The sequence below is a fragment of the Panthera tigris genome, chromosome A3, assembly GCF_018350195.1.
Source record: "Panthera tigris isolate Pti1 chromosome A3, P.tigris_Pti1_mat1.1, whole genome shotgun sequence".
Lineage (NCBI taxonomy): Eukaryota > Metazoa > Chordata > Mammalia > Carnivora > Felidae > Panthera > Panthera tigris.
The window spans coordinates 66712536-66735715 of NC_056662.1; the positions used below are offsets into that span (position 1 = coordinate 66712536).

Sequence of the window (23180 nt, forward strand, 5' to 3'; positions counted from 1 at the left end):
GACCAGCCACGGAGGGAGGGCAGCAGGCCTGTTGCCATTCTTGCCCTGGGTGCGGGGGCCCCGCGCGGCCTGCCAGTCCCTCCTCTCCTCACGTCGCCTGGCGCCCCGAGGGGGCGGGGCAGGTCGCGCACGGGCCGCTACGCCTCTTGCGCCCGCCCCAGCGCCTGTCGATTGGCCGCTGGGGCCAGTGTTCCTCCTGCGCAGCGCACCTCCCCCCAGATTTCCCGCCAGCAGTCGCCGCGCGGTTAATTCCGAGCTTCTAGGCGCTGGGTCCGACCGAGCGGTTGGGCCTTGTCGGCCGTCGCTATGTCGCGACAGAGCACGCTGTACAGCTTCTTCCCCAAGTCTCCAGCGCTGAATAATGCTAACAAGGCCTCGGTCAGGGCCTCAGGTGAAGGCGGTGGTGCCGCCGCTGCTACCCGGGCCTCCGCTTCTCCCGGCGGGGATGCGGCCTGGAGCGAGGCCGAGCCTGGGCCCCTAGCGGGCTCTGCGTCGCCACCCGAGGCGAGGAACATCAATGGAGGGCTGCGGAAGTCGGCCGCGCCCGCGGTCCCCCCCAGGTAGCGCGGTGTGTGTGTGTGGGGGGGGGGCGAGGGCGGGGGCACAGCGGCGGGGCGCAGGGAGCCTGGGGAAGGGAGGCTTGCTTTGGAGGATTGCGGGGTGCGTAGCCAGGCCTTGGGTTCGGAGGAGGTGGGGCTGTATACTTGGCTTGAAACAGTGCAGGGGTTGAGTTCGTAGCCTTGGCGTTAGGGGGCGTAGATTGTAAACAGGGCAGCAGGAAATTGGCTGCAGGAAGAAGGGGGGGGAGGAGACGTGCAGACTTCGTAGGAAGAGATGCGTTCCGCCAGGTGGGAGGCCGCGGTAGAGATGGAGTGCAAACTGGTTGGGGTAGCGAGAAGAAAGGGGAGATGGGAGCGTTGGGGGTGGGGCGGGAAGAGAAGGGAGCTTTGCAAGCTCCTTGCGGGGTGCGCACCCAGGGCGGGGGAGGGGGTGGTGTTTGCCTGCGGCGGGGGAGGGGTGGCGGGAAAGAGGAATGTCTGCGGGGAGGATGAACGCTTGCAGCCCAGAGGTTGTGGGGGGGGCGGCAGTGACTGGGATTCGAGGAGGAGGTTCCTCCTTCAGAGCTGGGATAGTGATCTGGGGGCCATTAGACGTTCGGGGAACACACTTTGATGCTTGATTTGAGCCTTGGACGCCTAGACTGTGGGGGCGATGGGCCCTCGGCCTGCTTGTGTGGGCTGTTGGGGAGGTGGGAGTGGGGGTGGGCCACGAGCTGTGTGCGTCGGGGGTGTATCACGTCGCAGACCGAGGGGTCCGATTGGTCGGAAGGAGAATTGCAGGGCGGGGTGGGGCGGGGCAGGGGGGGGAGCAGAAAGTGCTGGGATCCGGCTGGGTCATCCCATAGGTAGGCCGAACATGCACCAACAAATGGAGAATTTAGAAGCCGTGTTAATTTTGACACACGTGGTGGAAGTGTCGTGTGGAGTTGAAAAAGATGTTATGATACAGTGTCTCTTTTGTTGACGATTCCATGGGAGGAGGGAGCACTGTAATTTTTTCGCAGTTGAGAGTGAGCTTGGAAAGGCCTTGAGCTGGCCCTGGACAGGGATATACCGCCACGATTGTGGGGAATCCGGCCGGGAGGTGTCCTAGCTCTCCTAGCAGTTCGGTGCTGTTCCACGGCTTGGTTGGCCTTTTGTAGGAGAAGCGGCGACATTTTGAAAAGCTTGTATTTGCTGTATCCCAGGTATTGTATTAGGCACAAAATGTAATGCTAGCCGTTTGAAAGGATGAAGAAATAGAGGTTAAGAAAAAAAAACAAACCCAACTCATTCAAGATTGAAGTGTTAGTGGTTCTGAGTAATCCCAATGTCTTTAGTTTTAGGTGTCCTACAGATTGTGAAGTCCAAGTGTAAATTATAGTGTTACCTTCCTTTAAGCGACCCTTTCAGGCAGTGAGTTTATGTAGTTGTGTGAAGAGTAGTAGGGTATGCCTCTGGCTTAAAGATTATTTGGGGCTCTTTTTTTTCTTTTTCTTTTTCTTTTTTTTTTCAATATATGAGATTTATTGTCAAAATTCTTTTTTTTTTTTAAGTTTATTTATATTGGGAGAAAGAGCGAGTGTTCGAGCGGAGAAGGGGCAGCGGGAGTCTGTCCTAAGCTGCGCCGAGCCCATCATGACCTGAGCCGAAGTCAAGAGCTCAACTGATGAGCCACCCAGGCGCCCCTTGAGCTTTCTTTTTGAGAAACAGCAGACACTAGAGCAGTTCTTGAAAAGGGTACTTTACTCATCAATTTACATTTATAAGGGAAACCTCCATTTGTAAAGATGTCTCCTGCTTTGAACCAGGAAGAGGAAAGATAACTAAAAGTGGATAAAACGTTTCTAATGGAGATGGTTCTGACTTAAATCTGCATAACAATCAACACTTCTTGGGTGTTCTTTCCCTGGTACCCTTTGGTACCTGTCCCTCTCCCCACCCCTCCTCCATCTTTCTTTTGTCTTTAGCTGCAGATGGTATTTAAGGTGGTAACTTGGAGCTATCTCTGGGAGTTAACTGTTTCCCTCAGTATCTCCAATGTATGCAGGAGGTGTACATGTTAATAAACCTCAGTTTGGTTTTCTTCCGTTAATCTTTTATTACTGCGGGTCTTAGCCAAGAACTCAGAAGGCTAGAGGAAAAACATTTTTCCTCCTCTAACATGTGTATCTTCCATAACATTGTTTTTCATAAAATTTTTCATCATTCATTGTAAGAAATGCAAGATGTGTTATAATGTTTATTTGAAGAGGAGTTGACTATTCTTGCATCCATGCTAAAAGGACGTATTTATTGTGTGGTTGTGTTTTATGTATTGAAAAGTACATGCTCGGGGCGCCTGGGTGGCTTGGTCGGTTGAGGGGCCCACTTCGGCTCAGGTCATGATCTCACGGTCTGGGAGTTCGAGCCCCGCGTGGGGCTCTGTGCTGACGGCTCAGAACCTGGAGGCTGTTTCAGATTCTGTGTCTCCCTCTCTCTGACCCTCCCCGTTCATGCTCTGTCTCTCTCTGTCTCAAAAATAAATAAACGTTTAAAAAAAAAAGAAAGAAAGAAAAGTACATGCTCCTTTTTTTTTTTTTTTTGAGGTCTGAATTCAGGAGACTTGTAAAAACATGACATTGTTTACACTTGACCACCTGCTAAACGGACTGTTTCCAGAGTATTCAAGAAAGATCAGCATTTGATACTAAGCTTCTGAAGAGACTCCAGTATATAGATTTGACCTTCATTCAACAAATGCCCATGTACCTGCTCTGCCAAGCACAGTATTAGGCATTGTGGGTCCAGGATACAACCTTATATAGAACAAGCAAAAGAGTAATTCTTAGAGTAGGAGCAGAGTGTATGAGCTCTGTGAGCTTTGGTGAGGGGAAGAGAGTATATATGACAGGGTAGGCTTTCATCTCTTCGGGGTGAAACCCAGCAGACAGACAGGAGTTAGGCTATGGTGGGAATAAGGGGGTGTTAGGAAGCTGGTTCAGGAAGAAGGTCCAGCAAATTGTGGATTGAAGGAAAGGAGATGTGAGCCTTTGAGAGGTGTGTAGGGGTTCAGTCATGAACCCCCTTTTTCTTTATTTTTGACTAAGATAATTGAGAGAGCTGTAATACGTATGGCTTTTTAAAATTTGAGCACTTTAAATCTGGCTTTTTAAAATTATTATTACAAATCTTGGCTAGTTTATTTTTTACAATCTTATCTCAATGATAATTGTCTCTCTTTGAAGTGTATGCCCCATCCACATTCACAGAGGAGGAGTGGTCAGACCTGGCAAATCTTTAAGCACCCTTGTCTGTACTAGTTGTAAGTCCTTTCCTAAGAATTTTCATAGTTAAATGTATTTGTAGATAGCAGTATACTTTTCCAACTAATATGACATCAATATAGTATTACTTATTGTAAGAGAAAGAATTCTAGCCCTTTTAAAAAGTATCCTGTGGGCTCAATTTCACAGACCTAACTTGTTTTAATTGATATAATTAAAACGGGTATTTAAAGATGCTCAGCTTGTCATAATTTGGTCTGTGGGAGCCTCTTGTGAGTTTTTACAACTTTTTAACATCACCTCAGGACTTTTGAAAACATTCATTCTGATGACCCTTCTCCATCCCTGCATGGAATTAAGCTGCTCCACAAAGAACCTGTTTTTGTTTTTTTAAAATTTCCTTTAGGTTTCTTTTCTGATCCTGTTTAGAAAATAGTAGACACCAGTTTGGATGACAGTTTATATGGTCACCTTAGATCCTTAGTGCATAAGTGATGGGTAACAGTTAACCCAAGCTGAAGGAGAAGGAAAGGGTATATATGGGCAGAGGTGTACTGGTAGGGGGGTAGGTCTTGTAGGGGCCTTGGAATTAGTTGCTCTGATTACTTCTCTTTTCTCAGTACTGCATTTAGTTATTTGAGGGTAGAGGAAGTCTGCTCTAATGGTCCACCTTGAGAGTTAGGTGCAAACACTGGTAGCTGATTTCTGAAGTTGGTCTGAAAGTGCTTTTGTGTTATATGCACATTTTTGTTTGACTCTTTTATTGTTTATAGAAGCAGATTCTAGCAGTACTTTGGTACCTGCTGAATTTTTTTTTAAGTAGATAGCTCAAAATTAATTATAAATTTGGGGGCACAATCAGTAATTGACAACAAAATTATGGACCAAAAGGAAAGCAAAAACGTGATTTTTTTTTAAAGCATAGTTTTAAAGATCTGTTCAATATATATTTAGCTTTACTAAGTCATTTCTCAGTTTTAGTTGTATGAGTTTTGTTTTTCTTTAATAATTAGCTCTATGCCCAAAATGGGGCTCCAACTCCTGACCCTGAGGTCAAGAATTGCATGCTGTACAGACTGAGACAGCTTGGCACCCTAGTTGTATGAAGGCTTTTACGTTTATTTTTCTGAGCTATCCGGTTTTTCCTTTTTTTTTTTTTTTTAACGCTATCTTTAGAATCTCAAGAATATTAAACATTTAAGATATATTAACATTTCTGGGGTGCCTGGGTGGCTTAGTGGAAAGAGCCTGCAGCTCATGATCTTGGGGTTGTGAGTTTGAGTCCCATGTTGGATGTAGAGATTACTTAAATAGATTTAAAAACATTTATATTAACACTTTAAAAACATATAAAGTCATAATTGGATTAGAAAATTTTTTTAATGTTTATTTTTGATAGAGCACAAGCAGGGGAGGGGCAGAGAGAAAGGGAGACACAATGTAAAGCAGGCTCCAGGCTCTGAGCTGTCAGCACAGAGCTCAAGTGGGCTTGAACTAATGAGTTGTGAGATCATGACCTAAGCTGAAATCGGAAGCTCAACCGACTGAGCCACCCATGCACCCTATTTAGATCTTATTTATAAATAAGTATATTGTAAGATATCATTCCAGTATTTATTTTGGCATTTCAGCTTGGGCTTTAGGAAGAGCCAGTGTATTTTACATTGTAATAAAATGTTTAAATTTTTTTTTTAACGTTTATTTATTTTTGAGAGAGAGAGCATGAACGGGGGAGGGTCAGAGAGAGAGGGAGACACAGAATCTGAAACAGGCTTCAGGCTCTGAGCTGTCAGCACAGAGCCCAACGCAGGGCTCGAACTCACAGACTGTGAGATCATGACCTGAGCCAACAACTGAGCCACTCAGGTTCCCCTGTAATAAAATATTTAGATGTGAGGTGACTTTTTGGCCCAGATATTTTCAAATTTGATTTGCATAGGGCTAAAGATTCTTGTTAATACAGTTATATGAAAAGGGAAAAATGTTAAGATTGTCAGAAAACATAGCTAAATATTAAAATACAGTTAATACATGACTGTCGGGCAAAGTTTTAAGTAGAGCCAGTGAAATAGGTGGATGTGATTTTCATAGGGTTATCAGGCTTTTATGAAAACCAGTGTATGAAAAACTGGCAGGTATTCAAATTATAGCATATTTCAAGATTGCATTATATTTCCATATTTAAAAAAATTAAGAAAAAAATTTTTTTTTAATGTTTGAGAAAGAGAGTGTGAGTGGGGCTGGAGCAGAGAGAGAGGGAGACACAGAATCTGAAGCAGGCTCCAGGCTCTGAGTTGTCAGCACAGAGCCCGACACGGGGCCTGAACTCAAGAACTGCGAGATCATGACCTGAGCTGAAGTCAGACGCTTACTGACTGAGCCACCCAGGCGCCCCCCCCCCCATTTTTTTTTTTTTACATTTATTTATTTTTGAAAGACCGAGACAGCACAAGTGGGGGAGGGGCAGAGAGAGAGAGGGAGACACAGAATCTGAAGCAGGCTCTCAGTGACGCGTGGGACTCGAACTCAAAAACTGTGAGATCGTGACCTGAGCCAAAGTCGGATGCTTAACTGACTGAGCCACCCAGGCACCCCTATATTTCCATATTTTAAAAGACAGGATTTAGTGTTGGTAGGAAAACCTGAATATTTGCATGGATTAAAATATATGTTCCTTTTATTTTGGTATTCTTTGGAAACTACACAACTGCTAGAAATTTTTATTTTATTTATTTATTTTGAGATTAAATTTTTAAAATTACCTTTAAACAATTGGAGTGTACCCACAAAATTAATAGATTTAATAAGAACTCTGTTAGCATTAAGTGAAGAAAATTTTTAATTGAAATGTTTAAAATACCTAGTTTTATTACACAGTATATACAACAGTGTATTTTATTACCCACTTAATTCTCTTTTTGGCTGGAAACCACTGTTTCCTGGGCCGGAATTTTTAAAATGTCATTTTTAGCATTAGTAGAGGAACAGTGCATATTACTAAACATTTTAGCCTTAGCATTTTATAGTTTCCTGCCAATTCCTAACAGCAGAAAAGTTAGATTGTGTGTAAGATTCTTTAAGTATAAGGTTATATTTAGGGTATGGTGATGTTGAAAAACAATTTGAACAGTTAATTTTAACTTTACAAATAAGGAATTTATTTCAAAACTAGCTTTTTACGCTTTTTTTCCTCCAGTAAGTATGGCTATCTGCCTTTCAAGATAAACTTAAAGATATTAACAATTTTTAAGTTAATTTATTTATTTTGAGAGAGTGTGCATGAGCAGGAGAGGGGCAGAGGGAGAGAGAATCCCAGGCAGGCTCCTTGCTATCAGTACAGAGCCTGACATGGGGCTCAATCTTACGAACTGTGAGATCATGACCTGAGCCAAAATCAAGAGTTGGATGCTTAACTGACTGAGCCACCCAGGTACCCAAGACATTGAATTTTTAAATTGGTTGCTTTGGAAATTTATCTTTTCTAATTATTTTTGAGACCTTTGAATACCACTGTACAGTTTGTTTTACAATTTGCACTACATTTGTACAAATGGCAGTTAATAACTTGAGTCTTACTTAGCTCAAGTTATTTCCTTTGGGATAAAACTAATGAACTTATTCATGTTAAAACAGTAATATTTTATTACATCTTAAGTTTAGGTATAAAACTAAAATTTTTTTTCATGTCTTTGGGTCTCAGAAACTTGAGTTACTCTTACTTGAGGATAGAAAGGAATTTTCAGGAGGCAGGTGTGGCCATGTCATTTTTGGCTCAAGAATTTTGATCTAGTCGTGACAGTTTTTCTGGGATCCCATAAGAAAACTGAGATTCCTGCAAGTGCTCTGTTGCCTCATACCAGGCAAAACAGAATTCCACTGGATTTGAGGCATCCTGTTCCCTTGAACTTCAAATGTACTACCAAGATGGGGCACCTTGGGTGGCTCAGTTGGTTAAGTGTCCGACTCTTGATTTAGGCTCAGGTCATGATCTCATGGTTTGTGGGATGGAGCCCCACGTTGGGCTCTGTGCTAACAGCGTGGAGCCTGCTCTGGATTCTCATTCTCTCCCTCTCCCCCTCTCCCCTCTCCCCTCTCCCCTCTCCCTCTCTCCCTCTCTCCCTCTCTCCCTCTCTCCCTCTCTCCCTCTCTCCCTCTCTCCCCCCTTTGCCCTCTCCCCTCTCCCTCTCTCCCCCCTTTGCCCTCCCCCCCGCTTGTGCTGTCACAAAATAAATAAACTTAAAAAATGTATTACTAAGATGCATTCTTGTCAGTCTGTTATGCACTAACTCCATTCTTGAGAATTTGTAACTTTTATAAATTTTTTTTTAACGTTTATTTATTATTGAGAGACACAGAACGTGAGCAGGGTAGAGAGGGGGGAGACACAGAATCTGAAGTAGGCTCCAGCCTCTGAGCTGTCAGCACAGAGCCTGACGTGGGGCTCGAACTCACAAACTGTGAGATCATGACCTGAGCCGAAGTCGGTCACCTAACCAACTGAGCCACCCAGGCGCCCTGAGAATTTGTAACTTTTATAAGACACAGATGTAATGAAACAGCTGGTGTCCAGTTCAGCCCTTAGTCCTTACCCTGCATAACTCTGTACACACAGGCAAGAAGAATAGTTGTCTTTAATTTCACAAATCAAGAACGCTTTTTTTTTTAAGATTTTATTTTTTAAGTAATCTCCATACCCAATGTGGCGCTCGAAATCACAACCTTGAGGTCAAGAGTTTCATGTTCCACCGACAGCCAGCCAGGCACTCCAAACCAAGAACACTTTGTAAACCTCGCTCCATAATGGTCAGGCTCAAGGCTCATCTACGTATACTGAATAACTTCAATACTTGGGGAGAAACTGCCTCAAACTATCCAATGATGGGGTTTAGGCTTAGCTACAAACACACCAAAACCTTACCTGAGTCTCCATCTTTTAAGGGATTTAAGTGTCTTTGAGAAGGGCAGCCAGGCTTGACAGATAGGTATCCCAACTGGTCCCCCTTTCAGAAAAATCTGCTTGGATAACACAATTTGAAGCCTGATGTCTCAAGACTATACAGAAATACGCTTCATGAGGGGAGACATGTTCATTGAAATAACATGTATTTGCTCTTTGGCCAATCTTGTAAAAATTATTGCCACGGTTCAGACTCACAACTGTTAGTGTCTTTACAAAGACAAAAGATGTTTCCTTCCTTTAGCAGCAGAAATAAAAGGCCAGCTTTAGGGTAGTCCCAGGTACTTTGGTACAAAGGCTGTGTGGTTAGTGGCTACCTGGCTGGAGTCAAGGGAAAGACTGCTTGACAGTAGGGAGGCTTGTAAACAAACCATTCTGCACAGCTGTAAGGGTCTTTGTCTCCTGTTAATGGATGTTAGTAGCCAGGAGGCACTTAATAGTAGAAGTTTGTTTGAAATTGTACAGTCACAGCTTCCTGTTAAAGATGACCTATGCGGTGAGCTTGATGGCAATATTTATAGATCTTTGCTTGTGTAGGTTGCTATAGATTTAAGAGTGCACATACTGTAAAGGCCCTTGAGAAAAGTCCCAGCTGAATCATGCTGTTGTTTTTCTCTTATAATTGTCTAGCCTAGGGGTTTCCATATTCACATTTTTGAAGAAAAGGAATAATTTCGTTATTGGGTCTGAATACAGTGGCCCCAGGTGACTAATGGAAGCTATTCTAAAATGTTCCGTTTGTCATACTTATTTCACTTTTGCAGTTATTCAGTGAAATCTTTAAGCAAGTTTAGAAAATCTTGGTATATAGTACTTGAGCAGAATTTATCAGCTGTTGTGGCTTCCTCATCACTGAGGGACTGTGCTGTAGTCTTTTAATTTTTATTTTTATAGTTTAATTTTAATTAGTTAACATACAGTGTTATGTTAGTTTCAGGTGTACATCTGCTGTAGTCTTTTAAGCTAGATTTTTCTTTCCCTACCCTCTCCTCCTTTCCCTTTCTCAGGAAACCTTCAGGACCAAATCATTTTGTTAAGATTGAATTTCTGTTTTCGAGTCTAAAGGCATATGTACTCAATACTTCAGGGATGTTAGGCACTTTACTGACATTTTCCATAAAACTAGATTTTTAGGAGTGAAGGATAGTAGTGTGCTAGGTAGCTTTTGGAATGTGTGGAATACATAGGAGCTTGACTGGAGACTGATTCCAAGCAGAGTCTAATGAGGTAATATTTAATATCATTAGCAAATTACATAGTATGCTTGGTATTTTATTAATACTGTGGGTCAGGTCCTGTTCCTGATATATACTATATGGTGGTATGCAGGCATTGATGTGATGCATTATAATTTGGAGAGCATGTACAATGAGTCTTGTTGTTAACATTGTTATTCTACCAGAATTCTGCTATAGTTTTTAAACTTTGAATGATTCTGAGTAGTTTCTCACCTTAATACCAGAATTCATTATATTTGTGTTTGTCTTAATAGTTAAATAATAAGCATTGTGATATTTGCTTATGTTTTTAAAATGACTTGAACATCTGATTTTTAAAAATCATTAATTCTAGGATTTTTATGCTTGAATATTAATGCCAGAATTCATAGGAGTGTTAATGATACCTTCCTTGGAATTGCTTTTATTTGTAGGTAATTGCCTTGAATGCAACTTAACCAAATATTAACCAAGTTATATATTTCCTTTTGGCAACAGTTCTTGTGACTTCTCACCAGGTGATTTGGTTTGGGCCAAGATGGAGGGTTACCCCTGGTGGCCTTGCCTGGTTTATAACCACCCTTTTGATGGAACATTCATCCGCGAGAAAGGGAAGTCTGTCCGAGTTCATGTACAGTTTTTTGATGACAGCCCAACAAGGGGCTGGGTTAGCAGAAGGCTATTAAAGCCATATACAGGTAAGGGAGTCCACTCTGCAGAATGTTTGTGAGAGAGAGTGTGCGAGAGCAAGCACGCATGCACGTGAGCACAAGTGTCTCCGTCTCCTATACAGTGAAATTAAGTGTATTTTATGCCAATAAATTTCAGGAGTGGCAGGAAATGCTTCCAGCATGGGAAAAGGATAAGATAGATGGGGAAAATATAAGATGCTGTAGCTGGTCTTCAGTAGGTTTGTTGCATGGAGTGGAATTTTTCTGTCTTTTCAGTTGACTTATGGCAATATCATGCCTTTAAAGGAAAAATGTTTTCATGATTAGATCTCATTTGGACCAAAATATCAAATTCAGATATGAAAAAGGTAAATTGACACAGTGTCCTCATCTTCAAGGGTCCAAGAGAAAGGCAATGCAGTCAGGATATGTAGCATATAAATCAGTGTCATTCTCTAGGACAGATGGAGATGCATGCTTACCTGGCCTTCAAAATCCTCACCTATGATTACGTCTGAGGTGAGTTTCACATCAGATTTCTGGAACCATAACTTTCTTTTTCCAGGCCCAGCTTTTTTATGGTCCTAGACATCAGCACTCCTGCCTGTGGGGCCTCACTTGGGCCAGGTGCACCTTCTCAGTTTCTTGAATTATATAGTGCATGCACATGATGTTTGCAGGATTCAGTGCTTGTACATACACTTGATGATGAATAAGTCCTTATCTGTTATCCCCAGACTCTCCAGGCTAGGATGTTGTTGAACTCAAGTGTTTTGGAGTCAGAATAAGGGTCAGTTTCCCAGGAATCTCTGGGAATCATGCCTTTTGGTCCTAGCACCGCTCATCCTGCAGGGCAAGGAGAGCATACTGAAGAAAGTTCAGTCTGCACAGAAATCTGACCTGCAGGACAGAAAGAGAATCTGGAAATTTGGTGCTGTCTCCTGCACTAATTTGCTGTATAATCTTGGCCAACAAAGCAACTCAGATACTGTTCACTCATGTATAAAGTGAGAGAGTTGAACTAGATGACAAATAAGATCTTTTCCTAGGACTGATTTGGAGATTCTACACAAAGCTTTGGCAGTATGACTTTAAAAATACCAAAAAATTTTGCATTTATGTTGTCATTATTTTGTAAAGGCACCCTCGGCATACTGCATTTGGCCCTTTAAATTTCTAAATCATTGCAATAGTGTGGATGAGGAAAAGTAGGTTTTTAATTTTTCTTTTTTCTTTTTTTTTTGGTCTTAGGATTGTAAAGTAGTTTGCATCAGGGTGTTTCGTGGAATGATGTCATTAGATAGCTGGGGGGTGAGTGTAGCTGCAAACAAGGCACTGGAGAAGTTAGGAGCCACCCTCCAATGGATTTTGATTATCCTAACTTTGTAGTGTTGGTGCAGCTCTTTAGAAAAATGAAAAATTGTACCTTTATTTTATTTAGGCAGCTCATTAAAGTTGCAAATTCCATGACACTTTAGCATGTACTTAGTTTTAGTATTCAGTAGAAAGAAGGAAATAACGCCATGTTTGGAGCTTTCAAATGTAGACAAATGCAGGTTTGTTTTCTAATTATATTTGGTTAGAAGAAAACAGACATTCCTAGTTTGTGCCATTAGATTTGTGATCTTCTGCATCTAATCTTTTGCTCAGTGGATAGTGTCATTTAAAATTATAGCTCTTTAAATGCAAGGAGTAAAGAAAGAGTTTTGCTTGAAAACAAGACAGTTTCACTTGAAAACAAAAAACATTCAAAGTCTGAAATGGGGTACCCTTCCAAAATATTAGTATCCTTACCAGTAGAGGGTTTTTTTTTGTTTGTTTTTTGGTTTGTTTTTAATATATCCTATTTAACTTAGGGATAAACTTAGTATCATAACTCCATTTAACTGAGGGTGTAGTTTTGGCCTTCCTGAAGTAATAAAAAAAGGGTCTCAACACAAACACCTTTTACATGTCATGCCTCACCTGAAGAGGAGGTGGGCTTTATCTATTTAGGGCCACTTCCCAAGAAATTAGAAGAGAGATGAAGTGGTCCTGGATGACCCAACAGTTAAGGCAACTTCAAGGAGGTAAAATAGGTAATTTAAGTTTCACTGGTAATTTTTTCCCTGAGAATTCCTTCCTTGTTGGCTTTCCTGGTCTATTAATCAGAAGTAATGGGTCATTAAATTAAAAACTAGATTCTCATCATTCTTCATTAGGACAGGTGTTGTAGGTTGAGTCCACTACCCCACCAACAGGTCCTATTTATAAGAATAAGATTTGCTTAAGAAATATAAATTAAATCTAAATGTAAATTTTTTAGGTTCAAAATCGAAAGAAGCACAAAAAGGAGGTCATTTTTATAGTTCAAAGCCTGAAATACTCAGAGCAATGCAACGTGCAGATGAAGCCTTGAATAAAGACAAGATCGAGAGGCTTGAATTGGCAGTGTGTGATGAGCCCTCAGAACCAGAGGAAGAAGAAGAGATGGAGGTGGGGCATTGTTAAACAGTCAGTTGTTACTTCTGTTGGGAGAGTGATGGAAGGAGGGGGTGGATATGCAAAGTGATGTTCTCTTATTTATATGTTGTTTGCATATATATATACACTTTAATATTTGTACACATACGTCTGTATTTCCTCAGGACTGTAGGTTAAATTAGATTAGAATCTCAGCAGTCATTTTGCTTAAGTTTTACAGCTTCAAGCCTGGTGGAGGACACATCGTGTAAGAGGTAGAACCATTTTTGGTAACAAGTAATGAGCTCAGGACAGTAAGGACATGGTGACAAAATTGGTTATGGTATCTGGTAGTAAGCCTCTATAGGAGGGTGTGGTCAAGCCCTGGTAATTAATTGCTTGGTTTTATGTGTTCATTCCTTTTTTTGTTGTTGTATTTTGTATGGATGAGAATAAAGGTTAAATAACCTTGACATACAACCTGGGTTTCAAATGTTAGTGGTCACTATTTGACTGAATTAAATTCTGTTAAGGAAGAAATAATTGGTTCATTTAAAACAAACATGGTCATTATTCTCTAATTTAAGAAATTACTGAGCGGTGTGCTGAAGAGATTCTATTACAGATAGGGAATAAACAAGTTAATCTAATGGGTATTTTAAGAGAAATGAGAGGAAAAGTGTTTTTAATCTTATGTTTGAGGTTGAGAGCAGGGATCATAACATTCATCAAAGGTTTAGAACTGGATGGTAATACAGAAATCATTTAGCCTCCTGTGACTTTACGTATGGGGGAGATCCACGATAAGTGAATGTGCTGTGCCCAAGAAGATACAGCTGGTTTGTGGAAGGGCAAGGACTAGAACCAGTAGAGATTGCTTACTGCTTTCTTAACACTTAAGAATTTATAAAGTGGCAAATTTCGTAATACGTCCTTCTGTAAGAGGAGAGGTGACCCTGGAAGAAAGATAATGGAGTTATTTAAAGTTGTTTATTTCCACAGCTGACTGTTCCTGGGGGCATCACTTACGGGCATTTGTGATGTACGGTCATGCTAATGAGCTGCATCACTATATAGGATAGAACTGTCATGATAGAATCACTTAATCCTGTAATGTGATACTACTGAAACTGATATTCTTTGAGGAAAAAAATAGTTTCTCATTTTTGGAGATGGGTTCTTCTCTTGACATAGGAAGTATTGAGAAATACTTCACAGCAGTACTGTAATTTTCCAAATTGTTTTGTATTTAAATAACTCTTTCCTTGCCTGCCAGGTAGGTGCAACTTACTCATCAGATAAGAGTGAAGAAGATAAGGAAATTGAAAGTGAAGAAGAAGTGCCACCTAAGGTGCAAGGATCTAGGCGAAGTAGCCGCCAGATAAAAAAACGAAGGGTCATATCAGATTCTGAGAGTGATGTTGGTGGCTCTGATGTGGAATTCAAGCCAGATGCTAAGGAGGAAGGAAGCAGTGATGAAATAAGCAGTGGAGTGGGGGACAGTGACAGTGAAGGCTTGGACAGCCCTGTCAAAGTTGCTTCAAAACGGAAGAAAATGGTGTCTGGAAATGGCGCTCTCAAAAGGAAAAGTTCAAGGAAGGAAATGCCCTTGGCCACCAAACGATCAACTGGCATTTCATCAGAAACCAAGAGCACTCTGAGTGCTTTCTCTGCCCCTCAGAATTCTGAATCTCAAGCCCACACTGGTGGAGGATGTGAGGATAGTAGTCGCCCCACTTTCTGGTATCATGAAACTTTAGAGTGGCTTAAGGAGGAAAAGAGACGAGATCTCCACAGGAGGCGACCTGATCACCCCGATTTTGATGCATCCACACTCTATGTGCCTGAGGATTTCCTTAATTCCTGTACTCCTGGGATGAGGAAGTGGTGGCAGATTAAGTCTCAGAACTTTGATCTTGTTATTTTTTATAAGGTGGGGAAGTTTTATGAGTTGTACCACATGGATGCTCTTATTGGAGTCAATGAACTCGGGCTGGTATTCATGAAAGGCAACTGGGCTCATTCTGGTTTCCCTGAAATTGCATTTGGCCGATACTCTGATTCTCTGGTTCAGAAGGGCTATAAAGTAGCACGAGTGGAACAGACTGAGACCCCGGAAATGATGGAGGCACGATGCCGGAAGATGGCACATATATCTAAGTATGACAGAGTGGTGAGGAGGGAGATCTGTAGAGTCATTACCAAGGGTACACAGACCTACAGTGTACTGGAAGGTGACCCCTCTGAGAACTACAGTAAGTATCTTCTTAGCCTCAAAGAAAAAGAGGAGGATTCCTCTGGCCACACTCGAGTGTATGGAGTATGCTTTGTTGATACCTCACTGGGAAAGTTTTTCATAGGTCAGTTTCCAGACGATCGCCACTGTTCTAGATTTAGGACTCTAGTGGCACACTACCCTCCAGTACAAGTCTTGTTTGAGAAAGGAAATCTCTCAACAGAAACTAAGATGATTCTGAAGGGTTCATTATCCTCCTCTCTTCAGGAAGGTCTGATACCAGGCTCCCAGTTTTGGGATGCAGCCAAAACTTTGAGAACTCTCCTTGAAGAAGCATATTTTAAGGAAAAGTTAAATGAGGACAGTGGGGTGATGTTACCCCAGGTGCTTAAAGGTATGACCTCAGAGTCTGATTCTCTTGGGTTAACACCAGGAGAGAAGAGTGAATTGGCCCTCTCTGCTCTAGGTGGTTGTGTCTTCTACCTCAAAAAATGCCTTATTGATCAAGAGCTTTTATCAATGGCTAATTTTGAAGAATACATTCCCTTGGATTCTGACAGGGTTAGTGCTACAAGACCTGGTGCTGTTTTTGCAAAAGCCAATCAACGGATGGTGCTAGATGCTGTGACATTAAGCAACTTGGAGATTTTCCTGAATGGAACAAATGGTTCTACTGAAGGGACCCTGCTAGAAAAGATTGATACTTGCCATACTCCCTTTGGTAAGCGGCTCCTAAAGCAGTGGCTTTGTGCCCCACTCTGTAGCCCTTATGCTATCAATGATCGTTTAGATGCTATAGAAGACCTCATGGCTGTGCCTGACAAAATCTCTGATGTTGCAGACCTTCTAAAGAAGATTCCAGACCTTGAGAGGCTGCTGAGTAAAATTCATAATGTTGGGTCTCCCCTGAAGAGCCAGAACCACCCAGATAGCAGGGCTATAATGTATGAAGAAACTACATACAGCAAAAAAAAGATTATTGATTTTCTTTCTGCTCTAGAAGGATTCAAAGTAATATGTAAAATTATAGAGATTATGGAAGAAGTTGCTGACAACTTTAAGTCTAAAATCCTTAAGCAAGTCATTACTTTGCAGACAAAAAATCCTGAGGGCCGTTTTCCTGATTTGACTATAGAACTGAACCGATGGGATACAGCCTTTGACCATGAAAAGGCTCGAAGGACTGGACTAATTACTCCCAAAGCAGGATTTGACCCTGATTATGACCAAGCTCTTGCTGACATAAGAGAAAATGAACAGAGCCTCCTGGAATACTTGGAGAAACAGCGCAGTCGAATTGGCTGTAGGACCATTGTCTACTGGGGGATTGGCAGGAACCGTTACCAGTTGGAAATTCCAGAGAATTTCATCACTCGTAATTTGCCAGAAGAATATGAGTTGAAATCCACCAAGAAGGGCTGTAAACGATACTGGACCAAAACTATTGAGAAGAAGTTGGCTAATCTGATAAACGCTGAAGAGCGGAGAGACGTATCATTGAAAGACTGCATGCGGCGACTCTTCTATAACTTTGATAAAAATTACAAAGACTGGCAGTCTGCTGTTGAGTGCATCGCAGTATTGGGTAAGACTTTGAACAAGTTTATTCCTAAAGCTTTGGTTAGTGATGCATTATGTCCTAGTTGTACATTAAGATTTACACCCATTGGAGAGTTGCCACTGAGGCGTATCTCTGAACATAGATAACAAGGTATATACATCTTGATGTGTGTATGCTTGCCTCCTCACTAGACAAAATGACTAGTTTGTCCATAGCAATTTAAGTTGTTCACTTTTTGGCCTTACTCAGTCTTGAATAATTGAACAAAAAAAATATTTTTAGTACTTTTAATGAGGCAATGTGTTTTAGATCAAATTTCCTTTACAGTGGAGTTTTTTAGTATTTGATACTGTTTTAATTTAGTCTAACAAAAAATAGAAGCTTAAAAAATCTTGGCCCATCACTTGTTAATTTTAACTTTTGCATCCTTTCTGATTATCAGTGCATCTCTTTTCTTTACATGCATATTTCAAGATTTTAATCTTTTTTCTTTTAGCCCAAATTATCACACTTTCTTTCCTGCAGTTGATTTCTCAGAGCCCTGATTTATAGATTTGTAATTTGGTAACCTTTTCAAAAGCTTAATATCCTTTTTCTTTAAATTTCATGGCCAACTTATTTGGAACCCTTGGTGTTTCGGTTTAGGTTTTTTCCCTGTGGTTTAAAAACACAGTAACCAAATTTGTAACAGAACTATTTTGACCTGAACATGGCTGTCCAGAATTGGCATCCTTTTTGTGCCACATTTTTTAATTTTTTAATTTTTTAATTTTACAGAGAGAGTGCATGCTAGCAGTAGAGAGGGGCGATGGAGAGAGAGAATCCCAAGCAGGCTCCGTCCACGTTCAGACTGGATCCCACGATCCTGGGATCACGACCTGAGTCAAAATCAAGAGCTGGATGCTCAACCAACTGAGCCACCCAGGCGCCCCTGTGCCACATATATTCCTTAAACCAATACAGCTTTGAATAGTTCAGTGGGTAATTAAAAAAAAAAAAAAAAAAAAAAAAAATTCCCTCAGCACAGGTGTTCAAAATTGTGAATTTATTCTTGGTTGTTTTATATTAGGGGCACCTGGGTGGCTCAGTTGGTTAAGTATCGACTTCGGCTTAGGTCATGATCTTAGGTTCATGGGTTTGATCACTGTGTCAGGCTCTGCTGATGGCTCAGAGCCTGGAGCCTGCTTTAGAATCTGTGTCTTCCTCTGTTTTTCTGCTCCTACCCCACTTGCACTCTGTCTCTCTCTCTCTCAAAAATAAACATTTAAAAGAACTTTAAAAAAAAAATTGTTTTATATCAGTGTGCCTATTGTGAAAACATTCTGCTTCTAAGAAGTGTTAGCTCCAGGATTAGATCAAGTAAAATAGGTCAGTATAGCATTTCCCAGTTGTATCTCTTAGCTTCCTCTGGCATTCCTCTGGTCTGTATGTTAGGGGACTAAGTGTTTTTGAGATTGGGTGAGAAGTGGGATTTGGGGCCAAAAATGAGAGTTCTCTTTTCATTACAAATGCTATAATAGAAGACCCCTAAAACATTTAGGCTGATGACTGATTTTAGGTTATTGAATGCATTAACAAAGCATTTTATGTATTCTGGAGTGCCTTTTAAAGAAAGAAAAAACACAATGTCTAAAAAGCAAGTAGAACATACCACCACCCTCCACTGAGAAAGTGTTTGTTTTGTTTAAAAACAATTTTTTTTAACGTTTATTCTTTTGAGAGAGACAAGACGGTGTGAGCTGAGGAAGGGACAGAGAGGGAGACACAGAATCCCCAGCAGGCTTTTTATATTATTTAATTGGGTCTTTGTGTTTATCAGACCTCAAAAATCAAGCCTCACTTTTACCTTAACAGATGTCTTACTGTGCCTGGCTAACTACAGTCGAGGGGGTGATGGCCCTATGTGTCGTCCAGTAATTCTGTTTCCAGAAGAAGACACACCCCCCTTCTTGGACCTTAGAGGATCACGTCATCCCTGCATTATGAAGACTTTTTTTGGAGATGACTTTATTCCTAATGACATTCTAATAGGCTGTGAGGAAGAGGAGGAGGAAAATGGCAAAGCTTATTGTGTGCTTGTTACTGGACCTAATATGGGGGGCAAGTCGACACTCATGAGACAGGTAAACTGACCTTTAAGGTTTTACAACAAAGTTACTTGTACGCTTTAGGAATATATTACATATTTAGGCCCTTTTCCAAATAGCACATGAATAACAGAATTCAGTCACTAGAATACTAGGAAACAAAGGAAAAATGTATTATAAAACAGAATTATATTCACTTCATCAAATGTCTGTCTGATGTACAGGAAGCCTATATTTAAAAAGGCTAGAAAAATAAAAAGGCAAGGGAGATTTCAAGTTATGTCTTTATAAACTTTGGATTCATTTCCTCTGAAGGTAGGTATATTCATAACGATTGAAAATGTTGCAGGTTTGTCCTTTAATTAGACTCATTTGTGGGAATCCTTATAAAAAACCATGACCGACTTGTTCAGATAGGAAAGCAAATAAAATTTATGACCTCGAGTAACTGTTGGAAACTGCTTTTAGGGAAGACAATAAATAACGTAAGGGGTTGGCCGGCCACTGAGGTAAACCATGATTTATATTTTTTAAAGGGTTATAAAAAGGAAAAAAAAATGTGACTGAGACATTGGGCCCTTGAACTGAAAATGTTTGCTGACCCCCTGCTCTCCTGTATAATCTTATACTTATGGTCATCAAATTTCCTAACTAGCAAGGGACAGTACGGTTCTAGTTGATCGGTTTTGATTTTTTTGTATTTCTGTCAAGCTCTCCAGGTGATCTTAAAAAATGAAAATGGGGTGAGCCTGACAAAGTGCAGGAGGGTTCCATCCTCCCAGATTGATTTGGTCTGGAATTGCTTCTAGCCATCAGCAATTTTAAAGAGCTGCCAGGTGATTCTACTGTGTAGCTAGGGTTAAAAATCACTGATGTAGTGGGTTCAGACCTCACAGGCTGAGGTTTTCAAGCCAGTTAGGCCCTAAGCCTTTTGCCTTCTCTAGGCTTCGCTGTGCCTTTTAGGAGTGCCTGACTCCTACCATAATTGTTCTTTTGAAAGATAATGTTTATTAGCTTGGCGTTGCTGTCTTCTGGATATATATAGATCTGTATCTGTCTATGTATCTATGTTTTTAATACCAATTAGAAATGACCTTTCCCTCCATTTACAGGCTGGCCTGTTAGCTGTAATGGCCCAGACGGGTTGTTACATACCTGCTGAAGTATGCAGGCTCACACCTATTGATAGAGTATTTACTAGACTTGGTGCCTCAGACAGAATAATGTCAGGTGAGTTTTCTTTTCCACCTAAAAGGCTTTATTATTTGACCATTCATTCTGTGTTTTAAGTGATAAACATATCTGCCTTCAGATATATCAGACATCTGATGAATTTGACAATTCATTTCTATGTTTTAAATGATAAATATATCTGCCTGCATATGAGTCATTTAAATTTGATGTTTTTCTTCTGGAATGCTTTCAGACATTTGAAATCATTTTATTATTTCAGGAATTGCATGCATAATCTGTGTAAAAAGATTTAACCTGGGTAGCTCATGGATTCAAAGAATATGAACCTTAAAGATGAATGTACTGTTTTAGGATTCTTAAAGCTCTCCTTCACATATGTGTGTGTTTTAGGTGAAAGTACATTTTTTGTTGAACTGAGTGAAACTGCCAGTATCCTTACACACGCAACAGCACATTCTCTGGTGCTTGTGGATGAATTAGGTAAGACATTACAATTTCCATTTGAAGGCTATTTTTAAAACTTTAGTACAAAGAATTACTTTTCTTGAAGATGGTTGACAGGACAGTTCTCTAAAAGAATGCACTCACCTTTGCGCCATAGACCATAGTTGGAGATAAGAGATTGAAGAGATAATGTGAAAAAGTTCTCAGTATTAAGAGATCTCAAGCCTTGGTAATTAATCTATCAAAATACGGATATTTAAGGAGAAACCAATAGGACATTTCTGAAGATGACTGGTACCTGAACAGTATGCTTTGAAGAAATGCACCCCACTACAAGTGCTGCTAAATGAGACCAGACCTATTTAGCTAAACAGGGCCTATTATTTGGATGCACTAATTGATGTTACTGTTCTATCTTCGTTTTTTTTTTTTTTTCTATTGTAAGGTAGATCCTTTTGGGTATTAGGCAGATACGTAATTTATGCATATTTTACTTTCATAGGAAGAGGTACTGCAACATTTGATGGAACAGCAATAGCAAATGCAGTTGTTAAAGAACTTGCTGAGAACATAAAGTGTCGTACATTGTTTTCTACCCATTACCATTCATTAGTGGAAGATTATTCTCAAAACGTTGCAGTGCGCCTGGGACACATGGTATGTGTAAATTGCTTATGCAAAAAGTTAGATTTTTGAGGGAATCAAGTCAGGTACTTCCATTACTAGCACATGAATATAACGTAATAAAATATTTTTCTTTTTTAGGCATGCATGGTAGAAAATGAATGTGAGGATCCCAGCCAGGAGACTATTACCTTCCTGTATAAATTCATTAAGGGAGCTTGTCCTAAAAGCTATGGCTTTAATGCAGCAAAGCTTGCTAATCTTCCAGAGGAGATTATTCAAAAGGGACATAGAAAAGCAAGAGAATTTGAGAAGATGACCCAATCACTGCGATTATTTCGGTAATTATACTTGGATATAATTTTGCCATGCAGCCAACCTTATTAAAACCATAAAGGGGGATGGTTGATGTGAACTCAATTTTTTTTTTTTTTTTTTTAATTTTAAGGGAAGTTTGCCTGGCTAGTGAAAGGTCGACTATAGATGCTGAAGCTGTCCCTAAGTTGCTGACTTTGATTAAGGAATTATAGACTACATTGGAAGCTTTGAGTTGACTTTTTGACAAAGGTGGTAAATTCAGACAACATTATGATCTAATAAACTTTATTTTTTAAAAATGACCATTTTTCCATTTTCTTTCTAGGAAATTAAACCCTTTTAATTCTTATCTACCTTCTACATAATGGTTATTGAATACTCCACAATATATTAAGTCTAGATGTTATGGTACATGCATACACTTTCAGGCTGTTTATACCCACTGTCACCAATACACATAAATGGGGGAGGGGGAGCTATGAAACTGTATAGGGCTGTATATATACTTGTCTCAGCTTAATGCAGGAAATTGTTTTTATAATTTCCAGCAGTTTGTCTAAACTGTTCAAAAAAAAACTATGAACAGAGTTCAAATACAGGACTGTTTTGAAGAGACTTTCTAAAGTGTACTTTAAAACATAGTAGTTTTTACCTTTCACAAAACTGAGTTACAAGAATACTTTTGTTTTACAGTGCATCCCTTCCTAGGAAGTCTCATTAAAACACTCACTTTTTCTAGGGGTGATTTTTGAATGCTGCACAGGGAAGGGAAGGAAATAATAGTCTTAACTTTTCTTAAAGGATACCAGAAACATTGCTGGATATAATTTAAGATTAGTGTTTTCTCTTTCATAGAAAGAACGTACATACTGGGACATGAGTACAGTTACAGCAAGTCTAGGTGTGCTAACAAAACAGGGCACATTCAAGTACAAGAAGATTTGCTTGAAATTAAAAACAAACTACATGAGATTAAAGCATTAAAATCATATTTCTCAATCTGAATACATGTTAAAAAAAAATCAAAAGAAACGCAGAAGTGCTAGCTCACATTTTTACCATATTACAAAAGCAATTGGTACCCATGTCCATAAAGGCAGCAACAAAGCTGCTTGTCTATTGAAGAGTACTACTGCAAATTGGACTGCATTCAATGCTAGTTGTAAAAACACCAGCTTTTTTTCAGAAGTTGGTATCTGTACAAAATTGCAGCTTATTTCTTCACTTCTGTCCCTTCAAAAGTCTTTACACAGTAATGCTAAAACACCCAGCTTTGAGATCCTGAGTCAATATATTGCCACTTTCTTTTTGGTAGCTTGAGCTTCATAGTGTCAACTGACCTCGTGTATCCATTTTTAATACAGTCTCTTCCTGTAGCATGGGCAAATATTTTAAATCTTCTTCCAAAAAAAATGTTTTAAGTTATGATGTTAGAATGGCAGGACTTTTTCTTTAGGGAAGGAATTCAGTTGTGCTGCAATGTATTAGATTCTATAGGTGGAGCAGAGTCATATAGTGTATCTGTATCATGTGTAGGCTCACCAGCTAATGTACAAGGATTAGACAGTGTTCCAGCACCACAGTCACAGAAAAACCTAAAGCAAAATGAAAACCCAAAAATTAG

The 23180-nt window shown here is 40.2% G+C and overlaps 2 protein-coding genes across 2 annotated transcripts in view; one reads left to right on the forward strand and one right to left on the reverse strand.

Moving 5' to 3' along the window:
• The first annotated feature begins 216 nt into the window (after positions 1-216).
• On the forward strand, positions 217-21858 carry MSH6 (mutS homolog 6). Its single transcript, XM_042981340.1, has 10 exons — positions 217-560; positions 10478-10677; positions 12956-13125; positions 14369-16913; positions 18744-19012; positions 20089-20206; positions 20561-20650; positions 21117-21271; positions 21380-21579; positions 21687-21858. The coding sequence occupies exons 1-10, from the start codon at positions 307-309 to the stop codon at positions 21766-21768; spliced, it is 4083 nt and encodes a 1360-aa protein (XP_042837274.1). The 5' UTR covers positions 217-306; the 3' UTR covers positions 21769-21858.
• Positions 21825-23180, reverse strand: part of FBXO11 (F-box protein 11) — an 83942-nt gene continuing 82586 nt past the window's right edge. Inside the window, exon 23 of the mRNA XM_042981341.1 lies at positions 21825-23151. Within this exon, the coding sequence (XP_042837275.1) occupies positions 23022-23151 (130 nt within the window). The 3' untranslated portion in view covers positions 21825-23021. The remainder of the gene's footprint in view (positions 23152-23180) is intronic.

Bases quoted from the DNA above. Each gene is read 5' to 3' on its own strand.
- MSH6 (XM_042981340.1), top strand. From the start codon at position 307: ATGTCGCGACAGAGCACGCTGTACAGCTTCTTCCCCAAGTCTCCAGCG. The intron at 19,013-20,088 runs GTAAACTGACCT...CTCCATTTACAG, and splicing joins AGTCGACACTCATGAGACAG to GCTGGCCTGTTAGCTGTAAT. The intron at 21,580-21,686 runs GTAATTATACTT...TTTAATTTTAAG, and splicing joins CAATCACTGCGATTATTTCG to GGAAGTTTGCCTGGCTAGTG.